We start from the raw sequence: 16704 nt of genomic DNA on the forward strand, positions 1-16704 counted from the left end.
ACAAGTCTGCATCTTGTACAGCAATTAACCACTAAGAAAAATATATGCAGTGTATTATTTGTTGAAACTGTACTTTCGATTTGATTTGAAACTGTCTAATTGCTATATGTTTATCAGTAAAACTTTGAAAATAAAATAAAATTATCAATAACTACAATCAAGAACTATTCTTTAAAATATGAAGTGAGTATAAATAATATTTGATGTGACTTACTGGAAATAACTTAAAAATACTTCTAAATTTTCTGGAGTATGACTAGTATACTTTCTAAATTAAATATTAAAGAACTACAAAGTTTATGATGATTTAAAATTAATTTTCATCTAATTTCAATGTTTCAACACTCAGTATAAAGACATTTTATTAGCAGGATTTCAAAACAGCAATTCAAGCTTAAATTTTACTTCATATAATATTCACCCTAAGTTTAGTCTAAACCATAACAAGTCAAAAGAGTATTAAAATCTTTTGCCAGACAGAAAAGTCCAATCGATTAGTGTTACCTTAATTGTATTTCTGTTTCTTCAAGATTTTCTATTTGTTTCAACAGTTGTTCTTCTTGCATTTTGCTATTCTAAAGAGAAAACTGTTTTCATTATTTTGCTTAAATGAAAGCAACATTGAAGTTAATATTTAAAACTTCCATCTGCTACTACAAAACTTATTTATATGCAAAGAAATAGAATAGGCTATTTAATTTGTGCAGTTCCAAACTACTTTTTTTTTTTTTGTATTTTAGGGAAGTGTCTACAGGGTGTTCAGGGTCTCACTACTAGATCAGACTCGTAGTAATCCGCCTGTTTACAGCCTCACAAGAGCTAGAATTACAAGCATATGTCACCACGTCCAGTCTCACTTGCCAACTCAGTGCGCCCCAGGGGCGGGGCCAGCATGGCACACCCAGGGATCGAGAAGTTTTTGCAGGTCAAAAGAAATTACCAACAAAGTGAAAACACAACCCACAAATTTCAAAAAAATCTTGACTAATAAGCACTCAAGCAAAGGTCTGCTCTCTAGAATTTATAAAGAACTAAAAAACATTAGGGACCCAAAATTTCAAGATCCAATCCAGAAATGAGCATTCAAGATGAACACACACTTATCAGAGGGTAAAATTAAAGAAGTGAATAAATAGGGGCCGGGGTGATGGCTCAGTGGAATAAGCGCTTTCCTGGCAAGCTCAAGGACCTGAGTTCAATCCCTGGTTCCACAAAAAAAAAAAAAAGTGAATAAATATATGAAAAAATGTTCCACATCACTAGCCATTTGTGAAATGCAAATTAAAACAACACTGAGATACCATCTCACTCCAGAAAGAATGGCTATCATAAACAAATCACCCAACAACAAATGTTGGAGAGGCTGTGGTGAAAAGAGAACCCTTCTCCACTGCTGGTGGGAATGCAGACTAGTGCAACCATTATGGAAATCAGTGTAGAGACTCCTTAAAAAAACTAGGACTGGAAATCCCATTCAAGCCAGCTATCCCTCTATTGGGAGGAGGAACTGAAAATGTCATATCATAGTGATATATGTGTACCTATGTTTATAGCAACAAAATTTGTGAGAGCCAAATCTTTGAAACAACCAAGATGCCCATCACATAAGGAATGGTTGAAAAAGATGTGGTACTTTTACACAATGGAGTAAAAGTGAGAGCTTGAGGACCGAACAACAAGGAGAGGGCAAGGAGAAAAGCTGGGGAAAAATGACAGGGGCAAAGTCATACATTTATACACACAAGATGGGTAAGGCAAGGATCCTGAGAAACATCAGCAGGTTTTTGAAACTGGCAGTTAATTGGTAGGATTATCACCCTAACTATATATGCCGATACCTGTGAACTAAGCAACTACACTGAAGATAGCAATATGTAATAAGGATCAAACCCCCAACCCCTGTGCCTGCTTGCAGGCACTTTAACCAAACTACTTTTTCAGCTTTACATTAATTATTCTCTTAACAATCTCTATATACCAGTTAACAAAACAATCTTTCTTTCCAAAAAATACTTTGAGCCTTGTAGCCTATGTTTACACTGTTCTGGGTTCAAGGAATGTTTTCCATTATTGTTACCCACAGATCTCAATACTCACCTTTAAGGCTAAAATCACCACTATACTCTTTACAAAGACTTCTCTTCCACCAAAGAAGTGATCCTGTGGACTGTACACTACATTGCCTCATGGACAAAAACATATTATATACTATTTTAAGTCATCTGAGTGGATCTCTTGAAGAGAAAGGATATTTTATCACTATATCCTTGACTCTATGACTCAATATACTTATTGCCTAAATATTTTATAAAACCTTAATGTTTAAAGTTAAATTTATCCAAGTAATCTCAATATTATATTAACCACTAGCATCACCTAAGAATCAGCTCTAAAGTATTCAGATTTCAGACCTTCTGACATTATTGATTCATTTAATATCCCAAAATATTCCAAGAAAAATGTCATCACTTTTTCAACTTACATTAATATGGTCTTGCTGCTGCTTGAGTTCCAAAGCCATATCACTTTTTTCTTGTGCCAGTTCTTTGTTTTCTAGTGACAACTTGTCACAATTTACTGTTAATTCAGTATTCTTAAGCCTATGTTTTAAAAAGTCATACCAAAGTATTTATATATTAAATCATACAATATGTGAAATTTAATTCAGAATAATCTTAGGAGAAAGGAAGGGTAGAGTTAAAAATAAAACAAAATGGCCATTAGCTAATAATTTCTGTAGCAGTACAAGATTCATCCTTATTTATTATTCCCTCTGTACTGTACATGTTTGAAAATTGTCAACACTGTCAACGTATGAGAAAATACATTTCCTTGTATATTCTACCCCACTCTCATTCCCCAACACTTCTGAACAGATTCTGAATGGAAGGCAAGGTAGGGTGTGGTTTTACTGAATGATTTCAGGAACACCTAGTATCTCTTCCTACTTAATACTGTTAGTTCATCGAAGAAAAAAATACAGCTCTTCACTAAAAATGCCAGACACGCATACAAGGGAAACACATTTATACTGAAGTATGAATGACAAATCTCTCCATTCATTGAAAGAGACTTTGATTAATAAAGATGTATTTTACTCAAGAGATCCTAAAAAAGCACTGTTTACACAGTACTAGAAGAAATGGCAGCTAATAAAAAGGAACAAAACAGCTGTTCAATAAACTATTCACTTCATTTTTATCTAGAGCTGAGAGGCAAGCAAGAGAGAAAAAAAAAATCATGGTCACCACCAAACTGGCTAGTTGAATTTGCTTCTAAGGTATAATGTGGTAATTGTTTCCTATACTTTGTTTCCAAACTAAATTTAATGAGTAACTAAAATCATTCAATTATATATTTGGTCAATGTAAGAAATAAATTTGTATCTTTACATTTTTAACATAACATTTGAAATAATTTATCCAAAACATATCTAGGGAGCCTAGGACTTAGCTAAGTGAAGCAGCACATGCCTGGCAAACATTAAGTCCTGAGTTCGATTCCCAGTACCCTCCCCCAGAAAAAAGGACTTAGAATGGAAAATAATTATTTTTATGGGAAACTAATTACCTCCATAAAAGTTATAGAGTTAGTCATTTATAGCCTCAGGTTCTACACATCCATGGAGTCAACTCAACTAAGTACAGGTTGAAAATAGGAAAAAAAAATTGCATCTGTACTGAACATACAGATTTTTGTCATTATTTCCTGAATAACAATAAACAACTATTTATGTAGTACTTTCACTGTATTAGCTATTATAACCAAGAGGTAATTTAAAGCATATCAGGGAATACGCACAAGTTAAATGCAAACAGTATATAACATTTTATATAAAGAACTGGAGCATCACAGATTTTGGTATACTCAGCGGTCCAAGGCCCCATCCCCCATGAATATCAAGTGATGGCTAAATATCTTCAAAGTGATTTAACATTTGTTATATGTACTCTCGTGTCAATCATAAATATTTCCTTTAGCACTGAAACCGGTGAACTTTTCTGATTTCCAATTAGGAATAAAATGCAATTTCAAATTCATTCATGTAAATATTGAACATAATTTAGTAATTCAATATTACCAGAAAGCTTAGTACACTTGGATGCATAAACTATATACAGCTATATGGAAAACATACTTCTCCTTTTCAAGCTCAGTTTTCATATCTTTAACCTGGTCTGAATAATGATGTTCACTTGTGGCAATGGCAGTCAATTGTATTTCGAAATCATGTATTTCTCTCTGGAAAAACAATATATAAAGATGCAAATATTTACCGACATTTTTCATTTAAGTAAAATATGATTGTTCTAAGGAATTAAAGTAATGTACTTGGCAAATATTTTGCAGAATGTCAAATATTTTAAATTTAAGTACATTTAACAAGATAATCATTTTAATTTAAAATAAGCAATGAAAAATGCAATGTAAGTAAATTCTACTTGACATTCTGAAATTCAACTAGAGAAACTGTATTATTTTTTACAAAACACTTTTTACCAATTTCACTCTACCAGGTAATTAATTTCAATCAAAACATTGTTTTCATTAAGAAGAAATGTGCTAATTAATTGAACCAAGTAGTATTTTTTAAAAAAAAACCTAAGATGTTCTAAGACAGTAGTAATTCTGTTATGGACTAGAAATATACTTTAGACAAATTCCAAAGTTAAACTATGAGCACTATAAAAAAATATTATACTCTAAGAACCTCAATCATAACGGCTACATTTCAAATATACACACTGGGAAACACTCAAGATATCAAGATTGTAATTTTTATAAATCAAAGAATTATGAAAAAGTTGAATATCTTTTTTTTCTGTAATTTTATTGAGACAGATAGCAATGAGACAGTTTCACAACAAATTGGTATGACAGTTTCAATAATTAACACATTGCATACTCTCTTCCTAGTGGTTATTTGCTATACAAGATGCGGACATGATATCCTATTTACAAACACTATTAGAACAAATCCCTCTATTCGTTAAGAAAATGTAACTATACATCTATCCTAACCATTTTGAATACACAGATACAAAATGGTCATTATTTGTATCCCCTTTGTTTAGTTCTGTCATTTGAATATTACAGGTGTGTTAACTCAGCAAAATATTCTAAAAGAGTCCAGTAGTCCATAATAGTATTGGGTCTTCCGCTTCACTGGCAATGTCAGAAATTGTTGACCTGAGTCCCCTACAGCTCAACATAACATGACTTTACTTCTTATACTTCATTTTTATACTTTTCTGCTGGATGGTTAAGACCAAGGTAAAGCAGGACCTATGTGCTTTTGGATCTGAGAAGGTCAGTGAAATCCCCTCAGGATTTATCCTGAGATCCGTACCTCAGATTGTAGATCCTTTGTCATTGTCAGCCATGTGGATGAGTCATGGCCATTGCTTGGGCAATGTGCTCTCTGTGAAAGCCTGAGAGAATGTTTTCTCTCCATGTGACTCTCCTTAAGCATACTCTACATCATTGATCACTTTCCTCTTTGGCCCCATAATCTCCTTGATCAGGAAATTTGGGACACTACTGAGTTACATGATGTTACAGTACAGGTTCTCATGTCCTGAGTCTTAATTGACCTTGGAAGGCTAGAGCCAAAATGTTGGCTTTCCTTGTAGCCCTCCTTTTTCTCTAATTTTGGTCTACAAACTTAGGTTGTTAATCCTCCAGAAGAGAAGCTTGTTATTACCATACAACCTAGGCTGTTAAGCTTAACCTAACTATCTGTCTGAATATCAAACATTTTAGGCATAACATGGAACAGGTATTTTTCATCAAGTATTGATATGCTGAACTTTAAGTCCCTAAAGAATATGATGAAAAAACATTTAAAAAATTAAAATATATTTTAAAAATAGGAATAAAGAATTATATAATTCTTATGTTTACACATAAGTCCAGAAATCTAACCATATACAACCTTGTAGCAAGACAGTTCCACAACATTCTTTTTTTCCTGTTTCCTGCCTTCATTCACCACCCTCTTCTTTTAAAGATGAATATCTTAAATGTTGACCTTTATCTCCCACACTATAAAATGAAGAGTTTTGAAGTGTATATATTTCAAAATGATCATTAGCATTTTAAGTAAGAACACATTCTTTTAAAAAGAAGTTGGTAAAAAGGGCCAGAAAGACAGCTCAGTGGACTAAGTGCCTACTTAGGTAAGCAAAGGGACCTGGATTCAATCCCTGTTTCCGCAGGCCATCCTGGCTCCACCCCCAGATGAGCTGAGCCAACCAACGAGACTGGGCATGGCAGCACACACCTGTAATCCCAGCACTGGGGTGGCTGAAAACAGGAAGATCACTACAAGTCCAAGCTGCCTAGTGAGACCCTGTACCAAATACATTTTTATAAAAAAAACAAAATTGGTAAAGAAATCTCTCACATAGCAATTAGCTATACCATATTTACCTTGTAAATTTATATTCTATTAACATATATTTAAAGCAAACAAACCTCTCTGTTTTGTAAAAGACCAGTTAGTTCTTGTTGTTTTCCTTTTAATTCTTCAACGACCTTTTCAATTTGTTTCTTTTCATCTAAAAGCTTTTGGTTTTCTGCCTATTTAAAAATAACAAAAAAAAAAATTATGAGCATCAAGCTATGTACACATTCAAAATAATTAAATTGCCTATCACAACTATGAGCTTCTCTTTGACTGAAGTTCTTTAAAAGAGAAAATAAGTGATTATAATAAACTAAAAAAGGATTTAATCGAGATAGCTGTGAAACAAGAGGAAAATTTTTTAATTTAAAAATCATATAGGTCATTAAATTCAAAATCTTATTTTATGTATAAATTATTCAAGGTCATTAGAAAATAGCCAGTCATCCACTATTCTATTAATCCTTTGTGTTTATATTGCAATAAAACATGGTTCCCTGTAGTTTTCATGGGAAACTACACTGTTCTTCCTTCCATAACTATATAGCACTAGTCTTATTAATCTGTTTTGCACATAAGTGACAGAATTTCAAGAGATCTATAATCTACTAAATTTTCTCTGAAATGTTCTAAAATGTCTAGTTATATTATTCTTCCTGTGAATAATTCACCTATTCTCTCTGAGTGGATGAATTATTTCTGGCTTTCACATAGAATAGTAGGGCAAATATAACTTCAAACAATTTATAATATATTTCAAAATTATTATATCCAATATATAAAATTGATTATTTTTGTTTCGTTTTGAGTACTGTAAATTGAAAAAAACTGATTAATTTTGAAGACAAAAATGCTCATTACTCAGATTTCATCATTATACATTGTATACATGCATTGAATTCCCATTATGTATACCATAAAGATGAACAAATATTATTTCTCCATCAAAAAATTCAACCCGTTATTCTACAGCAAAGATCAACAAACTGTAAGAAAAAAAATCCTTTAGACACATCTACTCATCTATATATTGTGTATGTCTAGTTTATCTTATAGTAACAGCAATGATTAGCTGTAACAGGGATAAAATGTCTCCAAAGTGCAAACATTAATACTTTTTACCTTTAGAAAGTGTGTCAATATCTACTGTAAGAAAATCCTATACAATGAAAATTTTTGCAATAATAGAAATGTTTTCTGTGCTGTCCAGTATGAAAGCTATTGGGTACTTCAAGTGTGGCTACAACTGAGAAACTGTATTAAATTTGATTTGTTTTTAGTTATCTTGTAATAGTCCCACTGACTAACGATACTAGATTATCACAGTTTTATAAAATAGACAAATTATAAAACTATGAATTCTTTAAAAAAACTATGACTTCTTTACATAGTTTTTCTTTAAAAAAAACTATGTATTCTTTAATTATGAAAAATTAACTTCTGTCATCATTCCTGACGTGTAACAGCATATATTTATGATCTCACTTTTTGCTTTGTTTACTCAAGTATAAAATCACAAGACTATTTAAAGGTGTGACGAAAAATGGTTCTATTACTGCCTCAAAAACTACCAGCTGTAAAGAACTTGAATTTTATCTGTAAGCAATACAGAACCATCAAAAAGTTTTGATACAGCAATATAACAATATTTATAATTTTAAAACATTAACAATACAAAAGAAAGCTTTAGAAGAATGAACCCAATAAGATAGTCATTATAGCTTCTCAGCCTTTTGGCTAAGATCAAGTGTAACAGTTCTAAGACAACTATTCCAAACAAGATAACAAGAGTTTAAAATATAACTATGGAAGATAAATTGGTAACAGCTACCTTTTGATGCTTTAAATATATTTTTATTCCTTATACTATTTTGTGCAAATTAGATGTGTGACAAAATGTGGTCCTGTCTTTTCTATCAAAGGATATAAATAAGAATGCCTCCATTTTAGACTCTTGATTGCCCTAGGCAGCCCCTCCCAAACAAACTAACATTTTGGAAAACGCCTGCTCAGTTTACATTCTGGGAACATAGCTACAAATCAAGACAGATTATCAATAGCCAAGAACCTTCCACTGCCCACATCCTCTCACCTCTCACTCTTCCCTCCCTTAGGAACCCACTACAGGTAAACTCTACAAGTTAAAGCAATTAGACAAAGAGAGAAACTAAACCTACAGAGGTGCCAGGTAAGACAATTACAGTAAGAATTTATCAGAAAGAGTTAACATAAGAGGGAAGCAAGAAACATGAAAGACCAGAGAAACAAGCCTTTTTACCCACCTCTGATAAATGTAAATCAGATAAAGGGCAGCAACCTAAGGACACATTTAATATACAAAAAATACATACACCTATACATATATACTGACATGTACAGTCTCTCTATAGCATCATTATATCCATACCAGATATACACTTCACTTTTACTCCATTTTTAACTCTAAACTGCCCTTCTATGAGCCCCCCACACACACATATCCATCACAAAAAGGCAGCAAAGACTCAAGGGGCCAGAAAAAATGTAGAGATACTTAGATTAGGATCAAAGAGCTAATCAGATGGCCACAACTTCCAGGTGCCCACATGGAGGACTGATGAAATCACTAGTCCTAAACAAAAAGGAAATTAAGACAAAACTCCACGAGTATTCACTTCAAATATCTCCTACTTTCCCAGAGCAGCTGGCCATCTTTTTTCTGTCCTTTTCCAAATAAACTGTATTCCTTATTTTAAATTGCAACTTTAATTAATTAATAGAGCTGACAATTTATAATCCCAGTATCTGCATGATGTTCCAGACAAGGAGCAGTATGTACATCCCACCCCACCACAACAAAACCAACTCATAAATCTAACATTCATAATTCATGATACAAACACAAAAGCAATGTAGTACAAAGGCTCAGGGAACTATACTAACACTCAAAGCACTCACTATTCATAAAAAGTGAGGTGGAATAAATAAAAATGTTCAATATCACTGGTCATTCAAGAAATTAAAACATTGAGATTCCATCTCATCTCAGAAAGAATGGCTATCATCATGAAATCAATCAATAAAAATGCTGGAAAGGCTGCAGGGAAAAAAAAGGAACACTTCTTCACTGTTTGTGGGAATGTAGACTGATAAAGCCACTGTGGAGATTCCTCAAAAGTACAGTTAGAAGTCTCATTCGACCCAGCTATTCCCCTTGTAGGTATTTTTCTAGAAGAACTGAAAACATCATACCTCAGCACTATATATGCACATATTTTTATAGCAGCATAATTTGTCATAGTGAAATTTTGAAAACAGCCCAAATGCTTATCAACTGAGGAATGGGTAAAAAAGATGTGGTATTTTCACACAATGGAGCATTACTCAGCTAGAAAGATAAACTCGAGGTTTTTATAGGTAAATGGATTCAACTAAAGTCCAAACTCATAAGTGAAATAAAGCAGACCCACCTGTCTATGTCTAAACATAGAATTGTCTCCCTAGTGTAAGAAACTGAAAGAGTAAAATTCAAGAAGTATTGTAGATGATATTGTGAAACAGAAAGAAAGTGCTCAAAAGAAAAAAATGGGATGAGGGAAAGGAGAAAAGGAGAAATGAAACACACACACACACACACACACACACACACACAGATAGCTAAGAGAATTGTACTACTAATTTCTACTCTTATTGAAAGGAATAGTTGATGCTTAAATTTTTTTACCATTTTTACATGCTTATATTTGGTAAACTGAACAACCACTCTGAAGATAATAATATGAAATATATAACCATTGTTGAATTCTTCTTAAATTCTATATCATTTTTGTTTTATTCTCTCTAAAATAAAAACTAAATGGTGAGAAATAAAGTCTATCACAAAGGCAAAAAAAAAAAAAACTAAATGGGAGGGAACACTGTCTAAATATGAATCACATTTTAAAAGACACTTAAAAATGTGAGAAAGGAAGCCCAGTATAGGGTGGAGGTCAGCCTGGCCTACACAGTGAGATTCTATCTCAAAACAAAATCAAAAATTATTCACATTAATGGGGGACCATGTGATGATTTGTTACATGTATATCTTCTGTGATGTTTATATCAAATTAAACATATTTACCTCAAATTATCACCATAAAGATAAACAATTTTTGAAATATATACTGCATCGTTATAGTAACCACACTGTGCAATATTTAACTGTTTGTTAGCCTCAATGACCAACCTATCCCCACCCAATCCCTTCTACTCTTGCTAGTTTCTAATACTATTATCATTTTATTCTGACTTCTATGGGATCAACTCAGTAAATTCCACATATGAGTGAGGTCATTTAAGTACTTATCTTTCTGTTCCCAGTTTATTTTACTTAACAACCTCAGGATCTATCCACATTGTTACAAAAATAAGATTTCATTATTTTGTATGGTTAAACAGCATTTTGTTGTTTATATGCACAATTTCTCTACCCATTCCTAAATTGGGGGACACAGGTTGTTTCAATTTCTTGGCTTTAATGAATAATGTATAATTAACATGGGAGTGCAGATGTCTCTGACATGATTTCACTTCCTTTGGATACAAACTATTACGGCTTGTGTCTAGATGTCCACCTAAAGGCTCATGTAGTCAAATGGGCAGGTTTTTCAGAGATGGCTGGATCTACAGTGCGTGGTGCTAGCATCAAGGGTGATTACTAAATCAGTCCACTGATTGGTTTGACATACTTTTTTTAATGTATTTAGTACAGGGTCTATAGGGCCTACAGGGTCTCACTACATAGATCAAACTCGTAGTGATTCTCCTGTTTTCAAAGCCTCCCAAATGCTGGGATTACAGGCACATGCCACCATACCCAGTCTCTACTGCCATCTCAGCACACCCTTTGGGCAGGGCCAGCACTGCACACAAGAGATTCAACTCAGCCGCTGGCCTCTGCCTAAGCAAGGTGATTTAGTCCATTGAGCTATCTGACCAGCTCTTGGTTTGACATACTTCTGCTCAGGATTAAAGGTGTGCTAAACCCACCCTAGGGCAGATAATCTCCCTAAAATGTAAATGATAAAAAGACTAAAGTGCCCTCACCTGCCTGCTTGCCATGGGCCATTTTTTTTCCTCTGTGGTGCCTTCTGCCATACCACCCTTTCTTGGATCTAAAATAAACCTTTCCTCCTTTAATTTTGAATACTGGGTATTTGGCTCAGCCATGAAAAAAGTAACAAAGACACATACTCACTAGTGGAATTGAGATCACTAAGTAATTGTACTTTTAATTCTTTGAAAAAATACATTTTTCCCCACAATGGCTGTAAAATGCTTTGAAACATTACAATAGCAAAGATTTGGACAAGACCTCAAAAGCATAAGAAATAAAAGCAAAAGACAAATGAGATTACACCAAACAACCAACAGAATATAGACACATCTTCCTGAATTGGAGAAAATACTTACAAAGCACAAATCAGACGAGTCAATTTTTAGGGTATATAATTAACTCAATAGCAATAAAATATAGCCCACAAATAACACTATTAAAATCTAGATGGTAAAAATACTAGACTATAGATCTAAGTAGAAATTTTTCAAAACACATAAAAAGATAAATACAAAGTCATATGAAAAAATGCTCAATATCACTAATCAACAAGGAAATACAAAGTCATATAAGACCACATTCCAGGAAAAAGGACTATTTTCAGAAAAGTAAAACATAGCAAGTGTGGCAAAATGTAAAGAAAAGGCACTTAAACCAATATGGCTGACTAGAGAAATTTCATATGGGGTACACAGAGAGAACTCACCAAAACCGCAAGTACCCTGTAGTATACAAGAGTTGTTCACCCTGAATCATAATATTAATTGGAAAGATGATAAATAGGCCAAAACTAATATTGTATTGGATCACTAGAGAGAGAAAACAGAGCCAGTAAAGCTGCTGTGCACCTCTCCAAAGTCCTAGCAATCTCTTCATGGAGTAATCATGACAGCACTTCAAATAGCCTGAGGGAAGAAACAAAAACAGTGAGCACTGCTGAGTCTACAGTCCTGGGTCAGGCTGTAAATACAAGCCCATTCATCACCTGGGTTCTAATCCAAACATCAAGAAACATTGCAGCCTGGTGACATCCTCACTAGCATTCAGTGATGGCCATGAAACTCTCCACTCCCATGTAGGCAAACAGGAACTATGTATTGCCATGGGTACACACTCCCACCTCGGAGTGAATTGCCAATTCCTGCAGTTACAAGCCAGCCGCTGTCATTTCCAGCAGACTGCACAACTGCTCCCATATGGAACCTTCTATGCACCACCCCAGAGAGAGGAAAAAAAAAAGTAAATGAACAAGACAAGATTTTCACAGGCACAAGTTCCAGTCAGTCAGTCCCTCACCAATTCCCAAGATTCTACATCAGCTGCTCCATCTCTTTCAGACTCTGCATTAGCATTGATCAAGGGCAAGCGAACTCCCAAATACATCACCTCAAGGCAGATAGAATAAGGGGGAAACGGGGACTACAGATTTCTAGGGGGAACACTTCCTCCCGAGAGTGAAATGACAATTCCCATGGTCTCACACCAGCTGCAGCCATCTCCTGGGCACATGAATGCATTCATAGACCTGAGGGCCTGCACTAGAGCAGGAGAATCCCTAGTACTCTGGGTCCTGGCCTGCTAATGAACCTGCTCACAAATTACACCACCATTGGGTGGAAAGGTTCCTAGGCAAGACCAGGGAGCAGCATCAGATTCTGCCTATAAGTGAGGGGAGTGAATTCCTGAAAATGGGTCTGGGCTTTGCACTTGAAAGGAAAGAGGTGATGCTGGTGTGGGTCAGCAGTCAAGTCAAGAAGGGAATAGAGTGAACACCCAGGCTTGTTGGCAAAATATTCACATGTAATTACCACATACATTTTCTTGGAGTATTTGAACTAAGCTCCCATCAGATACTTGGTGTTATTTTTTCCTTCCCTTTACTTCAATCATGTTGATGTGTGTGTTCTCTCATCTCCCTGTCTAGTTTTTTCAACTCAAGCTCATGTAGGAATACCATTATATCTTACTTTTTTACCACTTTTTAAATTCCTCCTCTCAGATTTTTAGTTTGTCATATTCTATACTCTCTCACCACCTATCTTCTCCTGTATTAAGACTCTGTCTTTTCAATTCCCTTTGTTCTTCATTATCTTACCTACACCTGTCTTGCCTTGTCTTTTTCCACATTACAGGCTGACAAATTTATTAACAGGTTCCAACAGTCTCACAGCTTTCCTTGACCTCCCAAGTATACCTCCTTCCTCCTACATATCACCCTTGCACCCACAAATCTCTTAAAATAAAAACTCTCAACAATAACCCTTCTACCCAACTAAAAAGCCATGTGATTTTTTCACCTATTACCACTCCCCTTCATTAGGGGCTGGGGAGATGGCTCAGTAGAATAAGCGCTTGCCTGGCAAGCACAAGGGCCTGAGTTCAATCCCCAGTTCTGCAAAAAATAAAAAAATAAAAGTATCATCCCCCTTATTTACCTTCGCTTCTACAGAATTACAAGCCTTTTTGACCTTCAATCTCTCACCTCTGCTTCTCCCATTACATCATATGATAAAACTGCTAATAATTACATACAGGCTGCAAAAAATATTGATAAAGGGTAAAAGTGTACATGCAAGGTTTATCATATATAAGAGGTGTATGGTCAGATCTTTTCATACTGTTGTAACCAAAAGTAAATCTTTCCTCAAAACACACACACACACACACACACACACACACACACACTTGCCAACCCATGTTCTACACATTGTAACCAACAACAAAGCCTCATCCTACAAATTCAGTAGATATCTGAATACTTTTCAGTACTAAATAAATATCATGCCTATCTTTTCCAAAATTAGGTCTTTGTGATTCAGTACCAAAAAGCACTAAATTTACAGCTACAGAATATATTTTTTCAATCTTATTAAGTGTGCTGTCAGTACATATTTAAATATGAACACCATGATGAAAAATTAAGACGTGTAAAAATAAATGTTACAGATTTATAAGCATTTTTTATATTTTAGGTGAAAAGTATATTAAGCATTTAGATTGTAAGATTCTAATTCAGTGGACTCAATACTGTTTTGAAAAGTAATTAATTGCTATGTATTAATAGGAAAGACTATATACTTACTAAGACTTTTTTCAATTCTTCAACTTCTGCTTCTGTGTTATTTTTAAACTTAGTCATCTTTTCTAAAAAAGCAAAGGAACATATATGTGTTAAAAGCTAAACTGAAAGAACACGAAACGTGAGAAAGGAAATAATGCCATCTGAAGGGGGAAAAAAATCAGAAGATACACACCAATATAAGTAGAGCTCTATAAAGCATAAAAGCAGCATACAGGGAGTCTAAAGCAGTTAGGCAAAAGTACAATGACAATAACAATTTTATAGTTAATTATACAGCTAAATGAACACAAAAATTGTAAAGCAAAATAAGCAATAGTTCTACATAAAATATATTTAAAATGAGGTCAGCTAGTGCTTTTACTTTCCATTTATCACTATTGAAACTTACCAAACCTCTTAGTCTTTACCCCAAACCTGAAAGTGATCTTTTTAGAAGCTGTTTAACACTGTGCATTGGACTTTGACATCTCAGCTATTATATTGTCAGTACACACCATTCTAAGTTAAAAAAAATTATTTCTACTATTCCACCTAAATATCCCATTTACGCATAAATTAAAATTATGTAATTAACCTTGCTGCCCTTTCAATTTTCAGATTTCCCATTTTTACAAATTCCTGCCAACTACATGTCTCTTTCTCTATGTTCTCAAAGATCAACAATAAACCAGGCATGGTGGTACACGTCTATCATTCAGCATGAGACTAAGGCCAGAGCAGTATAAATTCAAACCCAGCCCAGGCAACTTAGAAAGATCTTGTCTCAAAAAATTAAATAAGAAAAACAAAAAGAGCTGGGGATATAACTCAGTGGGAAGGTGCTAGGTTTGTGTTCAATCTCTAGTACTGGAAAAAATTCATCAATAACCACAATGTGATATTATCTCCTCAGTCTTCATCATTATGGAGCCTGGTAGTATCTGATACTACTAACCACCCTCCTACTTTTTTCTTTGATTATAAAGACCCTGCATTATTCCTTTTTTATATTTCCACTTTACCTCATACTCCTTTGTTAAGACAAGTTCTTCCTGCCCTAAATAATGTTTTAGGATGTTTCTCTATTTCAATGAATATTATGTTAAAGAACTGAAAATCTTTAGAGCCCAAATCTTTTTTTTTTCCTTCTTACATTGTTAACTGCCTGCAGAAGAAAATGTATTGTCTAAAATACCCCGTCTCCTTGATGAATGGGTTATTAACTATTGATAACAATTACTAAAACTTTATCAGGCTGTGCATTTTAAAATAAAAGTCTGTAGTAATTGTGCACCATCTTTAAGAAAAACAATTGCAAACCTATCACATGTAAAAATCAGAAAGCTTCATTTAGGTAAAAATCATCTTTAAAAACTTAAGGTCTGCTTTAAGACAATGGACTGAGCAACTCTACATTCTTATTTCAATCCCATAAAATTAGAAGGTAAAAGGAAAGGAATTAAAAAAAAGAACATTACCAAAACAAGACAAACTACCCTTAAAAACCAAGTAACTAAAGAACTCTTGGGGGTGGTGGGGTTCTTACACTAAATCAGTTATGCTAGTGGAACAACCAAACCCGGGAACCATACCTCCCACTACAAAGCATAACTCAGTTTAAAGCAAAAATTCTGGGAGCTAAGACCAAGAATACTACCATGTTGCAAATAGGTAAATGATCCCCAAGCAATAATAAACATCCCCTATAGCAATGATGGTAAAGCTATAGAGCTTGCATGCCGCAATGGGTTGTTTATCATTGAAAGCACTAAGAGGTTTGCCAACGCTGCCCCACATCCAAGGACAAGCTACCAAGTTTACCTCTCCTTCCAATTCCTCCTATAAGTTCCCCATAATCAAAAGAATCATATTACAATACACATATGTAAAGATGGATTCTCAAATGCTAAAAATAACTAAATCATCAGGTACAAACAATTTGTGAAGAAAATCAAAACCATGAAAGAGAGGCTCCAAATTCAACTAAGAGAAAAACTAAAATTCCAATAGAAAAATTCAGAGTAAACAAATGCAGTACTATGCTAAACTTATATGATCCAACAGGACAGTATTATCTAGAGCTCTTAGGAGTGTAAAATTTGACAAAAGATTTAAAAATAGTAAAATAGAAACAGCTAAATAATTGCAGCAGGGGAAAAAACC

The 16704-nt window shown here is 34.1% G+C and overlaps 1 protein-coding gene across 1 annotated transcript in view; it reads right to left on the reverse strand.

Annotated features, from left to right (window-relative positions):
• Sycp1 (synaptonemal complex protein 1) overlaps window positions 1-16704 on the reverse strand; it is a 154773-nt gene that overhangs the window by 81911 nt on the left and 56158 nt on the right. The window contains 4 exon segments of the mRNA XM_004648982.2: window positions 505-575; window positions 2483-2600; window positions 4139-4242; window positions 6478-6582. Of these exon segments, the coding sequence (XP_004649039.1) occupies window positions 505-575; window positions 2483-2600; window positions 4139-4242; window positions 6478-6582 (398 nt within the window).

The sequence above is a fragment of the Octodon degus genome, unplaced genomic scaffold (genome assembly GCF_000260255.1).
Source record: "Octodon degus isolate 3935 unplaced genomic scaffold, OctDeg1.0 scaffold00140, whole genome shotgun sequence".
NCBI classification, from domain to species: domain Eukaryota; kingdom Metazoa; phylum Chordata; class Mammalia; order Rodentia; family Octodontidae; genus Octodon; species Octodon degus.